The sequence below is a fragment of the Anastrepha ludens genome, chromosome 3, assembly GCF_028408465.1.
Source record: "Anastrepha ludens isolate Willacy chromosome 3, idAnaLude1.1, whole genome shotgun sequence".
NCBI classification, from domain to species: Eukaryota; Metazoa; Arthropoda; class Insecta; order Diptera; family Tephritidae; genus Anastrepha; species Anastrepha ludens.
This window is the reverse complement of record NC_071499.1, coordinates 87,222,388-87,242,713: the sequence shown is the minus strand read 5'-3', so window position 1 is coordinate 87,242,713 and position 20,326 is coordinate 87,222,388. Positions and strand designations below refer to the sequence as shown.

The following is a 20,326-nucleotide window of genomic DNA, read 5'->3' as shown; positions in this document are numbered from 1 at the left end:
TGTGCGCCGGCGCATTGTCGTGATGAAGTGTACAATTGTTGACGAGGTCGGGCCGAACCCGGGCGACGCAGTTTTTTAGCCGAAGGAGCACTTCTCCTCTTCCTTGCCTCCTTGAGTAGCCCAATGGTTTCGGTACTCGTTTTGTTTAGCTTTACACAAAATTTGATGGAGTAAAGTTGCTCCAACGATCGCTGCATTTTCGCCACTGCAAAATCCTAACACACTTTTAAAACAGCTTTCACGCTCGGAGCGAGGTTGACTGTACCGCTGTTGCCAGCGAACTGGGATCGGTTTCTAGTGGAAGGTCCAACAATCATTTTCCCCCACCAGCCGATTCAGTTGATCGCTTGGCAGACGCTCCGCGCGGGAAGGCTCATTACTTTTCAATCAAACCCTGATTTGTTTCTAATCAGCTGAAACGAAAAATAAACGACTACTTTTTCTATACTATTTATTCTCTTTATCAGTGACATACAAATTCATATTATAAACTATACGTATGTAAGTAATTCAGAAATGCTACCTTATAACTGTAGACGGCTTATAGTAGACAGATAAATTAATTATGCAGTAGTTTGGTTGTCATTTGAAATTATTATGTGGCCCAAGCACTGTTTCTTTTTTGTTTCTTGCTTTTAATTGAAAATTAGTTTAAAAAACAAAACGTGATTGTGTTTTCACCACTGCTTCTTAGATAATTTTGTTACGCAATGTGGAAATGAATGATGTGGCTAATTTAAATAGCACTAGTTACAGTAACACACGCATGACATAAATTAGAAATTCAATATTTTGCATAAAAAAGTATCCACAAAAACTTAAATTGAGCATTAAATTATAATTATATTTGTTTGCATTTTATATTGTATTTGCAAATTTTAATCTAGGCATTTAATTATGTAGTATAGTAATGCAATTATTGCGCGAAACTTCCATTTAATGTAAACTGCTTGGTTGATCTTTATTTAATGACGCAAAAATATCGTAACGCTTGGTTCGATATTCGACAGCAATCGAATAGTAAATTAGTGGCGCTGGGATGCTACTGAAGGCAGCGGAAATATTAAATTTTGTACATCTCATTCAAAACAATTACATAAATATGTCTATAACGAACCAATTTATTTAATTGCAGCTGATTTTTGGAATATGCGCTTGGCACAAATCAGCAACCATTTCAGGTTTATTCAAAACATCTATGAAAATTTGTATATTTTTTCGTTCATCTATCACACACCAGATTTCTAATAGGCTGCTTTTACCAATGTTCATATATATTTTCAATCAGATTTTATTCTTTCCCATTACTGCAACAATTCGCCACGCACAATTTCTAATATCATTTTGTGACGGAAATACTCCATGTGCTGTTGCGAAAATGTTATTTCACGGTTTCGTGTTATATACTCGGCAAACATACAGCTAAATACACCACAATCACTGCCATTCATTTGTCGCGGTACCTCTCGCACCGACTCAATTTCAAAGCTGCTAGTGTCGTAGGGTTGCTTTCGCTTATCCAACGATTCATCCTTGAGATATTGCTCGAGTGCTTTCAGTACGCTAGGATTTGGTGTGCCCATTGAGTCGTAGTATTTGATAGTGCGATTCTTTAGATGTATAATAGCCATACACCAATGCACACCGCCAACATGCACCGGCACCGGAATTATATCTTTGGCGAATATGTTCACTTTGCGTGTCCATCGCTTTACGCCGCTGTGGCCAGCCGATAGCAAGCGTGGCACAAAGAAGGTGTTCATTGCATAGACAGTGGGTAAGCCGTGCGACTCATGCCGTGTCTCACCACGCTCGGTGAGCAAGTTCATATAGAAGTTAATAACTTCATCATTGAGCCAGTTATGCCCGAGCAAAGTGTGTATATCGCGGCGAGTAATGTTTAAATTGAATTTGGAAACAAGAACCTGAGTAATAAAATTATATGATTATTATTGCTTTGCAAATTCTTATTGCACGTTATACCTGATCGGGTGGTCCTACAATTGCCTCTTTTATTCGAGCTTGATATTCTGGTGTTAGTTCTATAAATTCAGGCTCTTCCTCGATTTCCGGTTCTGGGAAATCATCAATCACTAGCAAATCAGGGTCAACGATTTGAATTTTGCGTAGACGTTCATGCATTTCCAATTCAGCTGCTCGTCTTTCGGATGTCAACTTCTCCACCCTAAGCCGAAAAAATGAATTTTGAATTCAAAACTAGTTTCCTATCACCATCCCATCAATGCAATCAACTTACACATTCACCGTATCATTGACCTCTTGCAGACGATTCTTCTTCTTTTCATTCCATTTCGTTTGCAATGCCTCCAGCCAATTAGCTTTCAAATGTGGTGAAGTATTGAAGCGTTCTTGCAACGTATTAACTGGTTCAACGTAGGGTCTGTGGAATACAAAAGTTGCAAACAAATTAATATCAGTTTGAAATCGGTTTGAAGCGAAGGACTTACAGGCGTGTAACACACTTCTTTTTATCTTTTATGCCTGAAGTGGTGTCACAACCATTTTGCTCTTTTAACTTGGTGCATGCCGAAACCACTTGTCTTTCATCATCATCCAAATCGATTATTTCACTTATCTCATCATCATCATCGATAATAACGGTCGGTAGACCCTTACGCACTGGACGCTGTTGCTTTACACTTACGAATGTTACATCCTCATTATTCTCCTCATCATCGTCATCCAAATTGATGGTGGACGAGAGCGGTGGTCTTTTCAGTGCGCGTGCATAGCTACTTTGTAGATTAAGTGTCTTTCGTTGATTAGTTAACGGCTTCTGGTTGCTGCTGTTGGCATGCAGGGCACCACGACGTTGTGGCACATCGAAACTGAATGATGGTTTTGCTAAGGAACGCACATTCGAGCCCTCTGACGCACCATACAGACATGGAACCACCTGCTCCAGTAGCTGTTGATACTTTTCATGCTCTTCGGTTTCTTTCTCTTGTGTTAGGATGGAACGCGCATTAGTAGACCACATATTAGAGCGAATATTTCCAAAAATGTTCAGTCCACAATTGGAACCAGCTGAAATACAGATACAAATAGTATATTAGTCAGTATTTAATGTACGTAGATCTCTACTCTTCTCAAATACTTACATGTTGCTCCCGAAGATGAGAGTGAACTGCCCGAACGTCTGCCCAAGACGTGCCCACCACTGCTGGGCATTTGTAAGTTCTGTCGCAAGACATCAGAGTAGGATAAAGGTTTACGTTTTGTTAAATCAACATCAGGCAGAAGTGATGTCGCTAGAATGCTGCCAGTGCGTGGCTCAATAAGTGGAGGTGGCGGTTTCGAAACCGTCGTCCTGGCAGTCTCACTCTCACGCATGATGGGAATATTAAACATGCGCGGTACTTTTTTAACAACACGTCCATCACTCAAGCCAGACCCACTTGCACCTCCAACGCCAAAACCTTTTACCAACTGCGGTTCATCATCATCGGAAAATTCTATATCAGCGTAGGAAGTGTTCTTTACCAAACGATGTGTCACCGAAGGCGCGGTAAACATGGACTTACGGTACTTCGGTTTTTCTATCAAAGGTAAAATGAAAAATAAACCAAATAAGTATTCCCCTGTAAGAGTTTGCAGGCCACGGAGATTAACTAACCAATGGAGTGTAAAGACTTGCGTTGTGTCATCTCTACTGAATGCTTTGAAGCGGAGCTAGGTGACTTGCATGCCAACATTTGCTTCTCGTGCTTAGGAAACGTAGAGATCACATCAAAGTCGCCTGCAAACGGCAGGAGATTCAATCATATATTTAAATACTGAACAAAAATTAAATATTTACCATCATCCAGTTTGTGGGTTATGATTTTAGGAAAACGATTGTGTACTTTTTTGTATTTTATTGGATGTGGATTGACATCTGCGGTAAAGTTCCCCGATCTGAAAAAAATGTTTTTTGTACGGCAAAAAAATAAGTAACTCAATTTCAGTTAATTTTAGTTGAAAATCAATATTTCTCAGGCAGCTGGCAATACCTTTTACGAGATTCTTCTCCTTGTGTATTGTCTGTGGAATCCGAGTGTAAATTCAACAGACGACGTATTCTGTTGAATATATCGATACCCATCTGTGAGTTGTTTACACGGCCCGGTATATTTTCCGGCTGGGTATAATACTCGTATTCTATATATGCTTCTTCTTCTTCGTTTTCCTCCGATTTTCGGTTCCCGTTCAAGTGACTATGACCCGCTAAATCTATACCGCCTTCAGTCAAATAATAATTGCTGGTTATACTTTCTGTACTGTCACTGCGCTCTAACTGAAGCGGTAAGTAACCATTCAGTAATCGTTTGCGTGATGGTTGCGGTGGTATCAGTTCTAGTGGCGGTAATTCCAAATTAGGTAGCCAAGTTTTAATTGGTATAGCTGCCGGTACTGGACGTAAGGGGCGCGTACGAGATTGCTGAGGTTCACTGTTCAGCTGCCGACGGTGGCCAAAAACCTAAATATATTAAGAATTCATTCTTAAATACAATACAACAAAAATTATGGTTATGTACACCTACTGGATTGGATAATTTATTTTGGCTATTTTTTCGCTGGCTAGGAGCTGGTTGCACAAAATACTCGTAATTGTCTTCCTCGTCCTCTATTTGTATTATAATTTTGTCAGCGTCGGGCGTTTGGCTTTTTCCCTCAGCCTTTCCTTCGGTTTCTTGTGTTGCTTCGTTGGATTCCCTACTGATTCTTTCCTCTTGATCATTCACAATATCGATTAGTTCATAATTTTCTTCCTCTTCCCCCACCTCTTCATATGGTATATTATCGATTCCGTTGAGTTTTGGCGGCACAGCGTTACGGTTTATTACGCCTAACGGAGACACTTTTTTCCTAGCTAAGCAAGTTTTTGTATCCGGATCGGCGCTGTTATGGAACTTGGTTTTAGCAGCGGATCCCAAACGGAGTAGATTTAAGCGTCCGGTGTAACCGGCGTAGGCAGCGTTAGCAATTTCAGCTTGCGCCTGCGATTGCAGTTGTGTGGAAGCGGTCTCTTCAACGTCGCGTACATGCGCCAGAATTGAGTTGGCGTCACTGGCGGGAATATGATTCTTCAAGAAAAATTGCAGATTATCTTCCAAAGGTGTATGTTCAATGTACATCATCAAACTGAACGCGAATGTTATGCGCCGTATTGGAACTCAAAATCTCTATAGCCATTTACGGAAGACCACCCGAACAAGACAATTTCTCTTGATGCTCACGCCTTCACTATTGATGCATGATATTTGATATTAATGCAGCTGCAACGAAATTGAACAAATTTGCTATTCACGATTAATTAAATGCTTTCAAAAATTATTTTATATTTCTTTAGTATGCACTATAAATCGTTTAAAATTGAATTTTTCTACGTTTTACAAAAAATTTCACTTTTCGGTTGTGAAAAAAGCCGCCGTTCGCAAAAATTGTGAAAAGTGACACATGGGACTCGGCTTTTTATGGTTGGCAGCGCTGATTGTTTCGCGTTTGTTCCCGCCAGTATTGCCAGAAGTTTTGATAGATAAATTTCAAACAATAATCACGTTACTTAATTTCTCCAACATGAATGATGGCATACAAGATTAAACCTTCCAAATTCGGTTGTCGTCATGCCAAAGAATATACACACAAAGCAAAGCAAATTACTTTTTTCTCAAAAGGAAGAGTAGGAGAAAGCGATAGCAGTTGCGAGGCACCAGAAATTATACACACATACACACTTTCTTGCCAAGACGTCATCTACACAAAAACGCAGAAAAAATGCATATGGAATTACATATTTTTATTATTCGTACTTTCACAATTTAACACGCGGCAATTAGTTTTCACTAACTTGTTTAGTTTAAATGTTATAAGTCACTATATTACCAAGTTCAATAAATTCTCACAAACAAGTAATTTATTTTCCTTCCGTTAGCTTGTTTTGTATTATTATTGTGAATGGCGTCACATTTGTCAACATCGCGAGAAATTACACTAGTCTACAAGGAAAAGTATCCGAAATAATTTAAACTAATATCTGCTTCTCTGTCCATGCAAAATTCGGATTGATAACTAAAATTAATTTATTAGTTTGAGTTTTTACGATAATCGTATCTTTCGTGTTTAATGGAACTAGGCCGACAAAATTTAACCAACATTCAGACCCAGAAACCAGACTATATATTTCCGAAGGTTTATGATGCGCTGAATCCAAATCTGGCCTCAGAATTGCTCTATCAGCTCTGGTTTTCGAGATATCCTAACCTAAAAGTGCAAAAAACACCATTTTTGCCCATATTTCAGGTTATGTAGCCTTGCAGATGTTTTCTTTCACCAAAATTAAAGGATGGCATCTTTAAATACAATCCTTCTTTTTTCAAATGGCGTTTTGTTTGCTCAAATATCATTTTTTTTCGCAGAGATATCGCATTTTGAAATTTTCATGTTTCGAAATTTTCCTACACCTGAAAATCGATTAAGATAACATAGACATGATATAGTCGCTTACTAATTTTCTTGGGTTTGAGGGCCTGAAATATATGGATTAATAGTATGTAAATTTGGAGTTTGTGGGAAAGCCTGCTTGCGGTTATGTGGGTTAGCCTGCTCGCGGTATGATAGGGGTGGTTTCTAGGGGTTAGGGCTGTGTGTGACTCGGTACCCAAAGGTTAGATAGTGTAGGGATGTGGTGAGTCAGCACACTTATGGTGTGAGACAAAATTTTAAGAAAAATAAGACTCAATTCAAGAAAATTAGTAATCGAATATATCATGTCTATGTTATCTTAATCGATTTTCAGGTGTAGGAAAATTTCGAAACATGAAAATTTCAAAATGCGATATCTCTGCGAAAAAAAATGATATTTGAGCAAACAAAACGCCATTTGAAAAAAGAAGGATTGTATTTAAAGATGGCATTCTTTAATTTTGGTGAAAGAAACATCTGCAAGGCTACATAACCTCAAATATGGGCAAAAATGGGGTTTTTTGCACTTTTAGGTTAGGATATCTCGAAAACCAGAGCTGATAGAGCAATTCTGAGGCCAGATTTGGATTCAGCGCATCATAAACCTTCGGAAATATATAGTCTGGTTTCTGGGTCTGAATGTTGGTTAAATTTTGTCGGCCTGTGTTATTATAGAACATAAGTTCGGCTTCCCAAACGAGTTACTTCATATTTCGTGGTAAGTCTGACAGTCACAACAAATAACTTCTCTACCCTTTATTTGTTTCTTCACAGCATCGGATGTCAAATTCGCAAAAAATTAAGTAACACTGTAAGTCCATCTGAATGCGTTGACCTCACTCTTAAATATTTAAAAGTCGAACTCATATAAGTTGACTTTGCTAAAGCAACAACAACGATAAAACGTACATACTTACTTTGCTTTTGCGATTTCGTAGTTTGATTATTTAAAATAGCCAATTAAGCCATCAACAAAAAACAGGGCACTTTGACATATTAAATACTTGTCACATTCTTAAGTTTGGTAAAAACAAAATTTCTTCTACATATTAAAATAAAAAGCTCAGTGGCATCACTAGTGGCTACTTAGAAATTTTCGTTTTGTGGACAAATAATGCTAGGAATCCTAAAAGTCATTAGTTAGGGTTTCTTTGGAAACAATTACTTATTTATCAAATAGGGTAATAGATTTACAGTTTTTGTAAGAAATGTGCTGACGCCAAACGAAGTAGAAAAATAACTTAATTTATTTCGTTTGGGAAATTTTAGCACATGCAACCTTGCTAGGAAATTGTTTTCGGGTGTGGCCGTACTGTTTTTAGCATTCATTTGACGTTATCCGTTTGACCAATAAACAAAATATTTCAGTAAAATATTTTTATTAAAGGCTCTAGCACTTTGCAAACACAACTTACGTAAAGCCGGTGACATGCCATGCAGTGTGTGTGTGCATGATTCAATAAAAAAAGGTTTGCTCAGTAAGCAGCTTTCTCATTTCCTCTTGACAAATAGGCTCCCTTAGCAGGCTTAGTCCCGATTTACACGAGGAGACATCTGGAAGGGAGACACTGGAAATTCTCTTTTGATGTTTCATTCGCGTACACACGGGCAAAAATGTTTCCGCTACATTTTGACATTTAATACTTTAGCATCGTCTGGTTCGGATGTATTCTAGCACGCGCTTACATGTAAAGCAGAGAGCGTTCGACAACAGTTTCTTAAATATATGAATGAAAAATGCAAACTGGTTAAATAATAAATAATTTGTTGTTTTTTTTATTGAAATATATTTATAAATTCTTATACTTGAATAAAAAAAATTAAATTAAAAATACTTCATATGTAAATAATTAACTTGAGTATCCAGAAATGCAGGGAAAAATTAGAAATCAACATAAACATGTCCCATAACTATTTTAAATTATACCTACTTTACTAGCAAAAATAATCGTGCATTTCCCAAGCAGCGTTCGGATGTTTGTCATAGTTGTTATCTTCCGTTTGATTGAAAACCAACACATAACTTAGAACTTTCTTCCACAAAAGAAGAAAACGAATGAAGCAACTGTCAAAAATTGCTTTAAGATAAGAAATACGAATAAGAAGAGCAAAGCGTGTCGCCGAGTACGGGAGACAAAATCCCTTCTCTCTTCCCCGACCGTCCTTCGCCCTTGAACAAAATGTTTCCCTTCCAGATGACTCCTCGTGTAAATCGGGTCTTACTTAGCAGGACACTGGGTTGCTAACTCTAGAAATTTTTAGCAAAAGTGGAAGAAAAGTAAAATTTGTAGTAAAAACAATTTGATTTCAAAAGGGTTTTTAAACACACGAACATGCTCGGTGTGTCCATAACCAAAAACGATATGGAAAACATCCTGACATAAAGCTTAAAGCAGGATATGATAGCGCATCTTTTTGGGGCAATGAACGTGAAATATGGACGTTTTCACAATTTGAGCCTGATGCCTTTTGAAATATACGTTGGGAAAGTACTTATTAGGTTATGTTAAAAATACATATGTAACTTACCAACAAGAGCAAACAAAAATCAGGTACCAGAAAGTTTGATAAAATTATGCTATTGTGAAGTTTTCTTGGTTTCCCCGTTCTTTGTGAAACTGCACAGAGGTACAGAGGAAATGGGCTTCATCAGCTAGGGACTAAGCGTAGCTCTTTTCTCTTGCGTCATTCGAGAAATCCTCTTGTAAAACTTCAAGCGAATTGTTAAACAAGCGAGGCTACGCAGCAACAAATTTAACTCTTTGTGCAGAATTGGCTGAAATAATTATCAAATTGATTAAACAAATTTCTGACAGCAAAAGTTTCCTATGTCCAAATTATGAGATTTCGGTGGCAATGCCTTTAAGGAGCAATCTCATTTCCCGTCCATCTGCTAGGAGGCATGCTATCAAAAGTGCGCCCGAAAATCTTTTTGCAAGGAAATTTCCGATTTCTCTACGTAAAGCGGCTCACAACCCCAATACGTGCAACATCATTCCATTGGTCCACTTCCATTAAAGCGTAATAAGTACCAAATCTGTAAATTAAAAATATTATTCACAAAATTACACAATTTTTTTTCATAGCTAGTTTCGCCAGTCATACCTGCACATTGGTACAATCCATAAACCTTAATCTGCTTTTGACGACGAATAAAACTAAATTACACTTCCTGGTACAATGGGAGCCAATGCCTTAATGACCTATCGTACTTTTGGATTTTTTGCGTATCGGATCGTTTCGTGCACAGAAGTTCAAACTAGTGTGGGCGGTTTTTGAATGCAATTTAGTTAGGAGTGACTAAAACTTACGGTCCGTTTGGGCCGAGCTCTACTGCAGCCATCTGGTCTAAGCGCCCATCAGCGTCGACTGCGTTTGAACATCGCGATTTTTCGGTTCACTATAGAATGAATGTCATTGTGCATTGCTCCTGATACTAATCATTTAAACGCCTTCCACTGAAGACGGCAAGGAAGGCGCGGATAAGATGACTCTTTTTCGAGGTATAAAGAGAAAATTAATGGAATTCAAGAAAATATAATTTCAGACTGACTACTAAAACTAAAGAATAATGAAAATATAGACATAATTGAATTGCAAACTTACATTTAACTACAATATACAAGATGCCTTTAGAAAAAGCATGTTAAGTAGTATTTGGTTAATTTGATCCTTCTCATTCCGTTGTGGTGAGTAAATAAGGGCACCTAGCCTGTAGCACCAATAAAACCTCTTACACCATTTGATATTTGGACCGCTTCCTCACTTATAAAAGTATCCACGACCAGTTACAGGCATTTATTCTAGCCTCGGTAGTTTCCTTCGGTATTTAGCTGAAAGGAGAAGAATACTAGTGACTTCTCAATTGGCGACCCTGTCCTTTGTACCTCCTAAAGTTTTGTAACTTATCAAAAGTAAACTTTAGTCTCTTGGTAAAATAAAAAATATTAGTTGTAAAAATTATTAAAAGTATGAAAAGCTACAGGGTTTGATTAAAAAGTAATTGCCTTATTTTTTTAAGCAGTTTTATTAAACCTTTTGGCTTATACAACTAATATTCTTCAAAATAGGACCCTTGAGCGTCAATACACCGCTGGTAGCGGTCCTTACACTGCAGGAAACATTTTTTAAACTCATCCGCCGGAATCGCGTTCAATTCGGCTGTCACAGTTTTTTGGATCGCCTCGATGGAGTCGAAACGCCTCTCCTTCAGCTTTCTTTTCACGCGCGGGAACAAGAAGAAGACCGAAGGGGACAGGTCTGGGCTGTAGGGAGGGTGGAGAAGCACTGGAACCCCCATCTTGGCCAATGCAGAGGTGCAGAGGAAGGCGGTGTGCGGCGGCGCATTGTTGTGCTGAAGGGTCCAATTGCTGACGAGGTCGGTTTTCCGGTCACGGTTTCCCGCACATTGTAATGAATTAAATTTAACTCTTCACTGATCTCATGTAGACTAGCATGACGGTCAATGTTTAAAAATTCACGAACCCAGTTCACATCTTCGTTTGTTTGCGTCGTCGAAGGTATTCCAGATCGCCGTTCGTCTTCGACGTCCTCCCGGCCTTCCTTGAACGACTTGTGCTACCGTTTTACCTGGGCACTGGACAGAGATTGGTCCCCGTAAGCCTCCTTGAGTAGCCCAATGATTTCGGTACTCGTTTTGTTTAGCTTTACGCAAAATTTGATCGAGTAACGTTGCTCCAACGATCGCTGCATTTTCGCCACTGCAAAATCCTAACACACTTTTAAAACAGCTTTTACGCGCGGAGGGATGTTGTCTGCACTGCTGTTGCCAGCGAACTGTGGCCGGTTTCTAGTGGAAGGGGAAGGTCCAACGATCATTTTCCCCCACCAGCCGATTCGCTTGAACGCTTGGCAGACGCTCCGCGCGGGAAGGCTCATTAGTTTTCAAACAAACCCTGTATGTTAAGAAATAGTATCCGTACAAAAATATATTAAAACAACATATTAAGAAATTCATTGTAAAAAAAACTAAAACATTTTAAACTTTTATGAGAAATGTTTAGTTAGTAATTTCTTCTTAATTGGCGCGATAACCGCTTACGCGATTATGGCCGAGTTTAACAAAGTCGTTTCTTTCTCGTGCTAACCGGCGCCAATTGGACACACCAAGTGAAGCCAAGTCCTTCTCCACCTGATCTTTCCAACGCAGAGGAGGCCTTCATCTTCCTCTGCTACCAATAGCTGGTACCGCATCAAACACTTTCAAAGCCGGAGCGTTTGTACCCATTCGGACGACATGACCCAGCCAACGTAGCCGCTGGATCTTTATTCGCTGCGCTATGTCTATGTCGTCGTAAAGCTCATCGTTCCATCGTCTGCGATATTCGCCGCTGCCAACGTGCAATGGTCCAAAAATCTTACGCAGAATCTTTCTCTCAAACACTCCAAGCGTCACTTCATCGTATGTTGTCATCGTCCACGCTTCTGCGCCATACGTTAGGACGGACATGAGCGTTAGTTTTGTTCGTCGAGAGAGGACTTTACTACCCAGTTGCCTACTTAGTCCAAAGTAGCACTTGTTGGCAAGAGAGATTCTACGTTGGATTTCAAGGCTGACATTATTATAGGTGTTAATGCTGGTTCCTAAATAAACGAAGTCTTTTACAACGTCGAAATTATAACTGTCAACAGTGACGTGGGTGCCGATACGTGAGCGCGCCGACTGTTTGTTTGAAGACAGGAGGTACTTCGTTTTGTCCTCGTTCACCACCAGACCCATTCGCTTTGCTGTTATGTATGTACGCATGTACTTTTCCAATTGATAAAAAGTGCACAAAAACATATGCATAAATTCGCAAAGTTAGAAACTTACTCTCAAACCAGAGTGCGGTTTATTTGGCGGCTACTATACATACATTGAGCCTTTGGATGAAGCCGAAAGCGCCGAATATTTAATATTGAAGAAATCACTGAAGCTTCTTTGATCTGTGTTCACCTACGGTATTGTTCATAGCAACGCAGACCAAAGCCGCAAATTGTTGAACTAATATTTATATGAACTTTTTATTTTTAAAATGTATTACAAACTTTTCCTCTTGAACACTAAAATTCACATATCGAATAATAATGCTCTACTTCATAGTAAAGACCTAAGAAGATGCTTAAGTAATTTATGAAGCAATTTTATTGATGCTTCATAATTCATTTTTGGCAAAATGCTGTGTCAAGTGCACGCAGCCGCATACATATGTATGTAGGAGTATATGAATTCTTATTTAATTTTTTATTATTTTTTATTTTTAAAAGCTTGTATGATAATAAAATTATAAGTAAACTTAAGCAAACTTGCTGCGCTAGCAGCAGAGGCTTTCGGCTGGCTGGTGATGTGAGTTGTATCAGATACGACGGAGTAGGTCGGTGTCCTTCAGAAATTTGTAAATTTTTTTAATGTTTTCTTCAGTGGCATCTTTTAAAAGTACGAGAGGATCCGTGTTGCTGAAGTAGTGATGCCTTTGAGAAGCAAGTTCTGGGAAGGATACCAGTAGATGATGTACACTGACTGTTGCTTGGCAGAAGGGGCAGGTGTTGGATATATTACCCTCTAATATGTGTACGCTGGTAATTATGGTGTGCCCAATGCGGAGTCGTGTGTATGGGGTAATGTGGTTGGTGGGTACCGATGATGGATAGGCAGGTTTTGTACGTTTGGGGTTAATATTCGAATAATGGTATTTATAATACGACCATTCACGAAGTAACTTAGTTTGCCTCTGTTCATGAATAAGTCGGTATATGTCGCTGGGTAGGACGACTTCTGATGTGACTGTAGGTGTAATGGACATGTCTTTGGCAATTGTATCTGCCAGTGTGTTACCCTGGATGCCGGAGTGCCCAGGTATCCACATAATTTTGATGCTACTCCGATGGGTAATTAGTATGTTTTTAATACTGTCGATTATTTTGCTTGATTTTTTGTGATTTTCGAAGGCTTGGAAGCAGGACAAACTGTCGGAGCAAATTTTTTATTTTTAAACTCATTACTTTTGGCACAGTATTGAACGGCTTGTAATACAGCGGTTGCTTCAGCGGGGAAAATCGAGCAGAATGAAAAAAGAAGGCCGTACGCGATAACTTCCTGATTTTCCTTTACCCCTTGCGTAAGAAGTGTGGGATCCTTTTGACCTGTCAGTAAAAACCAATTGCCACCCGTTAAATTTGTAGTCTGCGATAGATTCGGAGAACTTGGCCCTGTAAACGGCGTTTGGAGTATTATCTTTTCGTAAATTAACTAGGTCGTTAACTAGGCCCAACCGCCCACGGTGGGTGATTAGTGTACCGCAGAGTGTGTAGTTTAGAGGGCAGTTGCGCATGTGTAGCAAATAAGGCGCAGGTGTGTTTTGATGAGGGTATTTTTGGTGTAGATACGCGTGAGGTTGCAGATTGAAAGTCTTTGCCAATAAGAAGGTTGAGGCTTAGAGTAAGTTTTGGATAGAGCCTGAATATTTTGTCCTTATGATTTCTTATATTTGACTTTGTAATATTTGATACGTCTGTGGTGAACCACGCGTGCAAAACGAGTACCCCTCAAAATTCCATGCGTTCCCGTCATTGACATTTTTCTATACATTAACGATCTCTGTATAAAGTTAACTATTTTGGTGGTTTTCAAAGTGTAATGAAACAATTATTAAGATTCAAGAAATTCTTTAATTTGAAATCTACAAAAAAAAAAAGAAATATGTACATATCAATTACTACTATTCTTGAGTTTTTTATTTATAGTTTTTTCGCCATTTAAACAGGCAACAAATAAGTCATTCACCTAAGTTTCGAATACTTCTATGTTACCTAAAGCTTTACATGGTATTTTAATTTTGAAAAAATTTAGTTTTAACAATTTTATACAAGTGCTTATGTTTGATGCCGATTATTTATCCGAATACCAAAAGATCTCTCGGATGTTCTTTAATCTCTAGTGTTACAGCAAATGAAAATCATATTCCATATTAACATGCTCGCAACGTACACCATGCTCGCCAAACCGACACTGGCCTGCAAAAGCAGAAGGAATAATACATATAAATTTGTTCAGCCATTTCTGCAAAAGAAGTCGCGTACCTGGAAGGAAAAATGCACCACCACCCAGTGAGCCAGAGCGCCCCACACAAACATTAGTAGGCCATTGGTGAAGTGCACCGGATAGCGTATGGCAGTCCATTGGGCGCGTGGCATGCTGCGTTGAAAGACGACATCCTGCAGGAAGAGTGTTACGGCCTGTCCAAAGCCAAGTAGGACGGATGATACGCTCAGCTGCAGCTTTGAAGTGGAGAAGCTGATGACTAAAATAATGAAGTATATTAATAAACTCATATCAGTTTTCTGCTTTTACTCACGAATCAGCGCCAACGCTTTGCACACGCTGCCCAACGTATGCCACTCGATTTTACGTTTATATAGACTGCTGCCGAAGCGCGGTGTCATCAGCGAGAAGCACATCCATGGAAAGGCCAGCAATGAAAAGAGAAATGGTATTTCTGCATTTTTGATTGCATGCTGGCTCACCGCCAGTCCAGGCAGCACCGTTAGACACATTACATAGGAAAAGATGTCTGCCGACATGAGCAGAGTTGTGGAATAGAGCCTGGGCACCAACAACGCACGCTGTAGCGGCAATAAAGTCTTTTCCTCCAAACTTTTCCATATATGTGTTGTAACATTGCGTGACAAACGTTGGAATTTATACTGCAATTAGACATTTTAGTAAGTTAACGTCTCTTTCGCTTGCTAATATCAAATTCACCAAATTTCCGGATCCCGCCACATCAGCTTTACCACCACCACCTGCAGCTTCATCCAGCTGTTGGAGTCCATTCGAAGAGGCATTTGGATGTATTTTTTGTGATGCTGCAACGCTTGAGTGACTCTTTCCGATCGTTGCCGAACTACCGCGCATCATTGACACATTCTCATCCTCTTCGGGTATTATTTCCATAATTTCTACTCCATTCGGATTAACAAAGGTCACATACGCTTCATCCGCAGCCAACATGTAATTGCTGCGCGCTTCTGCTGCTGCTGCGGCAAAGAGCGCAGCTGTAGCGGTGGCAGGATGTTGTTCACGCAGCGGACTTTTCCACGCACGTGGCAATTGCCCATCAATGCCATCGATTTGGTCCGCAATGCTGGTTGGGAAGGCACCCAGTTGGTGATGCAGTGGCGGAAAAGCGCTCTCCGCGGTAATCATAGATATACGTTTGGTTATGGAACCTTCACGATGACGTGTGATAATCAAACTGATTGGTATAAGATTCACCAACAAGGCGGACATGAGAACTATAGATTGCGCTGTGCCGTAAAGTGTACGCAAACTGGTGAAGACAAATGAGAGAAAAAGCTGACAGAAGGCTTCACCGCACAGGTGTATAGTTTTGCGTACGAATTTATCCTCGCGTGGACGTACCGCCTCCAAAATGACGTGGGTCTTCCATATGAAGAGACTTGAACCGATTCCTGGAAGTGAGGGTAAGGAAAGTAAAATTCAGTCCGCCATTATTATTATTTCTTGTATGTTATAAAAAGTTATTATTAAGGCTGTGAAAATATTGTGCTTTAAAAACTGACTTCGAGTTCGTAGAAGACAGCTACTATTGCGTTTGCTGGTATCAGTAGTCTGACTGTCCTTACTAACTACTTGCTTATTTTTTTCCAATTAAGGGAGGTTGTGGTCTAGATGACCGCTTCTCGCTGCAGAAGTAATCAAGCGGAAGAAAAAGGGAAATCGATTTACTCTTTTAATTCCTTTATAGATTTCTAAAACTCAAAATAATTGAGGTCAAGCTTCTTGAATAGGGAGGGATAAAGTATTGGATCTTCAAAGGTTTTAATAGGGCAGTACCTTTAATAATTATAGGTTTCCCGGTTGCTGTTGTTGTTGCATCAGCATAAACATGCTGCTGAAGTGACAGTCCTTGGTCTGATATAAATCCGGGTCGCTCCGGTTACGAAGAACCGACTGTCGTGGGAACGAGGTTTTCCGGTTAATGGGACGTGCCTTCTTCTCGCACTAATAGAGAGCTTTCACGATCGTCTTTTGGATGCAGATTCTCAATTCACAAGCTTTTGTTAGAGTTGGTGGTAGTTCACCTAAGCTAGGCATCTTGGTCCAACCGGCTTGTTGTACAATGCGGAAAAAGGGTTGTTGTAATTTGAATCTAATAACAACCTCGACAAACTTAGCGCATGAAAATTGTACCTACATGACGGAATAGACTCTGGCGTCGGGCGGTACGCAAAGCTCCTACATACTAAGTTCCTCAGACCGCTGTTGGTGCTCTAATTCTTTATAGTTTAAGGGGAAGAAAGTTCGTCACGTGTCTTCGTAGAACAGTTTTAATATTTCTATCATATGTGTCGAGAGGCCATAAGATGCTAGTTTGTAAAAAAGCATACTTCTAGGTATCGTATCAAAGGCACTTGAAAAGTCAACCAAGAAGGCAAGAGTTTTCTTTTTTGCTTTGAAATTCAAATGCACAATTGACGACAAGTTGAAAAGATGATCTATTGTAGAGCATCCCTTGCGAAAACCAGCTTGAAATTTCGTAATGATTTTGTTCAAAGCAATCCAAACATTATGCGTGTAAACAGAAGACCAGTACATATTTTATATACAGAGCAGAGATAGTCCTCTAAAATTTTACGCGACACCGGGATCACGCTTTTTAAATATGGTAGACAGACCATCACTGCCTTTCGGAACGAGATGGGAGTTTGTTTCATTAAGTACGAATCGAATTGAACGTTTTTAGTGTCTGCGACAAGTAACCTACTGGTGCAGATTTATAAAATTCATAGCTAAGCCGATCTAGGCCCGGAGCTTTATAATTTCTTGCTTTTCTAAGTCCTAGTAACATTTTGTGCATTTGAAAACAAGTATCTAGGAAAAGGTCTGAAAAGGCTGGCATGCACCAGTGAATAAAAAGTTCATTATAGTGACGGAATAAAAGTGATTGAAAATGTTTGTAAAAATTAGACAGAGTGGGAGAATTATGTACCTTGGACGAAACTTTTTTTCATAGAATTTACAAGACACCACCACTCACTACTATTTTTGACTGTACTCAAGCGTTCGATCTGACAGCACTACCACTCTAACTACATAACTTGAAGTAAGAGGATCGGCTTTTAATTCAAGTATATAGTTCTCGGCGGCCGCCGTAGCCGAATGGGTTGGTGCGTGAATACCATTCGGAATTCACAGAGAGAACGTCGGTTCGAATATCGGTGAAACACCAAAATTAAGAAAAAGTTGTTTCTAATAGCGGTCGCCCCTCGGCAGGCAATGGCAAACCTACGAGTATATTTCTGCCATGAAAAAGTTCCTCATAAAAAATGTCGGCTTGAAATTCTAGGTCCCTCCATTTGTCGAACAACATCAAGACGTCCGGAAGCAGTCTCTACAATTAACTTTTCTATTGATCAACACGGCGCAAGTTCTTACAAAATGGTCAATCGTGCTTTGATAAATGGTTTATCTTTCTTTGTACTTCGCTGTTTGCCTTTGAAAAAGTAATTTTATGCGTTTTTATCTACGTATTTTCGTGTGTGAAAGCACAATAGTTGTTTTCGCTCGCGAGGTCAATGGCTGCACATACGTGATATAAATGATCCAAGAGATCAGCCAATCAACGCTTGATTACACTGCTCGGATTTTCAACTTTGTTCCAGGCAAAGCTTTGTATAGCTGATCTAACATATTTGGCGCTTACTAAATTCATTGGCGTCCCCCGCTTTGTCAGATTAATTCCAGTTTTCAGGGTAGTGGTTCTCGAAAATGTCTCTTGGAGCCGCTGAGAGCTCATTTTGAAACCATCTGACATCAAAAATTTTGAATACTATAAAATCGGACCATTTTCACATATAGCTCAAACAGAACTGATCGTTCAAGTGTGAGGCTATAAAGTTCTTTAGTCACAGCGGCCCCAAGGGAGATTTCCGGATAACGTTATTTCAAAAACTGGATGCAATCTGACCAAACAAGTGACGCCAATTGATTTTGAGGATCCTATTTTCATAAAATCAACATTTTGGACTTGCACAGTGTTATCGCTTGGCTTACGGAGATAACTCGACAGCGTTTATTCCATATGCTTTGTCTTTTCAACTCTTACCCGCAAAGATTCCATAGAACACTATAGCCACCGCTTGTGTTGTTGTAGAAATAATAAACCACGCCGAGGAGAAAAATATACCGCTAATCATAAGCGATAGACACGTGGTTAGTGTTGCGCAAAGAAAAAACCGACGATATTCGGTGGTCTCACGTTGACGACCTCGATATTCGGTATCGAGATGTTCCAAAATCGAGCGACAAATCTGACCGGTGGCCTGATAAACAATGGCAGGCCAGATGCGCAACACCAAATCCTTATCCGATTCGACTATATTGCCATAGAGATACGCAGGAGTGGCGAGGAAGGCCTAAAAGAGAATGAGGAGAAAAAGAGAGTCAGAGTATAAATGACAAAATAGCGGAAATTGTGAGGTATTGTTAGTGGTGTATTAGAGAGTAGTCGGCAACGTTATCTGAGATAATACAGATACTATATTGCATGCGTGCGTCTGTCAGATACTGTTGGCTGTATGTAGCAATGTGCAAATACTAATAATGATATTATTACTCAATGTGTGCATTTAGCGAATCAGTAAATGTAGATATGTATGTGTGAGTGATTGTATTTTTGTTGACATTTTTATTGCTATTTTATAATGTTTACTCGCACGGGTGTTTGTTGTTTCTTGTTGCCACTTAATTTATGTATGCATTTTATTTCCTTAAGTAGTTAGTAATTACTAATTTTCATTTAATTAAATATGTTTATATGTACATGTATGGCAAACCCACATAACAGATACTTCTGTTGAATGTGTTTGTTGATCACACGCCTGCGCTGTACGCCCGCCGTCGCCACAGCAGTCGCTGAAGTCCATTTGCCGCGCGCCGGTATACTCATTGCTGCCACAATGTGGGATACATCCAATTGAATGCGTGGATTTGCTCCAACAAAACACGAACAAAAACAATGTTTGTATGTAAAAAGTTTATATACTTAATATACATATAACGGGAATTAACTTGTAACTTTGTAATGCTGAAGAGTCGCGAGACAGAGGGTCTTATATAGATTCTGCTTCCTCTGTTTATGCCTTTGTGTTTTCTTCCAATTTGTATTGTTGTTGCTAAATATTCGTCTGTATGTACTTATATGTATGTATATGAGGTTTGCCTGGCTACCCAGAAGAGGTGCTATTTAAGTGTAGGTATGTGTTTGTGTGTGTGCGCGCTTTCACAGCAGCAACAACGGCAGCAGCTCAAATCGTAAATACTGTCAACATCGCAAATTTTTGTGCGCACGCACGCACATACATTAACATTTGACTAAGCTGATAAAAGATGCTCTTATCGCTAGATAATATCCACCGAAGATTAGCAGCGTTCCACGGTAGAGGATGTTAGCATATCACTTTTCACTGTTCTTTCGTTTGCAAGCTCCAATGATTCGGTAATAATCCATTAAAATACGGATTTCACGTACATACTGTTATACTCGTACATATACAAACGTATGTATATTTATTTTTGTAAAAATATTGAAAGAGGAAAAAAACAACGGCTTAACTGCTTTCTCCACCCGTGAATTTTCGGTTAATCAGTTTAATTAGGCAAGAAGAATTAAATTAAAATTATATCTCTCCAACAACAACTACATATAGTACATATGTTTGTGGATAAATACATGTACGTTTGTATTTTTATCGCGCTGACAGATCAACTGCCACAACAAGTGCTACACTTCTTGCTTCTTATCCACTACTGCAGCTGATCGCGTCACTTATCGTACTG

General features: G+C 39.3%; 2 protein-coding genes across 4 annotated transcripts; both read right to left on the bottom strand.

The window, feature by feature from the left end:
• Positions 1-434: 434 nt before the first annotated feature.
• On the bottom strand, positions 435-5,478 carry LOC128858391 (uncharacterized). Of its 3 annotated transcripts, XM_054094629.1 has the most exons (10): positions 5,391-5,478; positions 4,545-5,279; positions 4,014-4,480; positions 3,821-3,918; positions 3,638-3,760; positions 3,123-3,560; positions 2,469-3,048; positions 2,258-2,401; positions 1,984-2,185; positions 435-1,925 (listed from the first exon to the last, which is right to left on the bottom strand). In XM_054094629.1, the coding sequence occupies exons 2-10, from the start codon at positions 5,139-5,141 to the stop codon at positions 1,305-1,307; spliced, it is 3,270 nt and encodes a 1,089-aa protein (XP_053950604.1). In that variant the 5' UTR covers positions 5,142-5,279; positions 5,391-5,478; the 3' UTR covers positions 435-1,304. The 3 variants fall into 3 exon arrangements, with proteins under 3 accessions (XP_053950604.1, XP_053950602.1, XP_053950605.1); XM_054094627.1 differs by having other exon boundaries at positions 4,545-5,467; XM_054094630.1 differs by lacking the exon at positions 3,638-3,760 and having other exon boundaries at positions 4,545-5,467.
• Positions 5,479-14,175: 8,697 nt separating this feature from the next.
• LOC128856617 (uncharacterized) lies at positions 14,176-20,326 on the bottom strand. Its single transcript, XM_054091926.1, has 6 exons — positions 19,311-20,326; positions 18,594-18,903; positions 15,227-15,936; positions 14,820-15,168; positions 14,545-14,765; positions 14,176-14,478 (listed from the first exon to the last, which is right to left on the bottom strand). The coding sequence occupies exons 1-6, from the start codon at positions 19,434-19,436 to the stop codon at positions 14,392-14,394; spliced, it is 1,803 nt and encodes a 600-aa protein (XP_053947901.1). The 5' UTR covers positions 19,437-20,326; the 3' UTR covers positions 14,176-14,391.

Bases quoted from the DNA above. Each gene is read 5' to 3' on its own strand.
- LOC128858391 (XM_054094629.1), bottom strand. From the start codon at position 5,141: ATGATGTACATTGAACATACACCTTTGGAAGATAATCTGCAATTTTTC. The intron at 3,049-3,122 runs GTAAGTATTTGA...TCTGTATTTCAG, and splicing joins CTCATCTTCGGGAGCAACAT to CTGGTTCCAATTGTGGACTG. The intron at 2,402-2,468 runs GTAAGTCCTTCG...TGTATTCCACAG, and splicing joins AAGAAGTGTGTTACACGCCT to ACCCTACGTTGAACCAGTTA.
- LOC128856617 (XM_054091926.1), bottom strand. From the start codon at position 19,436: ATGAGTATACCGGCGCGCGGCAAATGGACTTCAGCGACTGCTGTGGCG. The intron at 15,937-18,593 runs GTAAGAGTTGAA...CCTCACTTCCAG, and splicing joins GTTCTATGGAATCTTTGCGG to GAATCGGTTCAAGTCTCTTC. The intron at 15,169-15,226 runs GTGAATTTGATA...GTCTAATTGCAG, and splicing joins TGGCGGGATCCGGAAATTTG to TATAAATTCCAACGTTTGTC.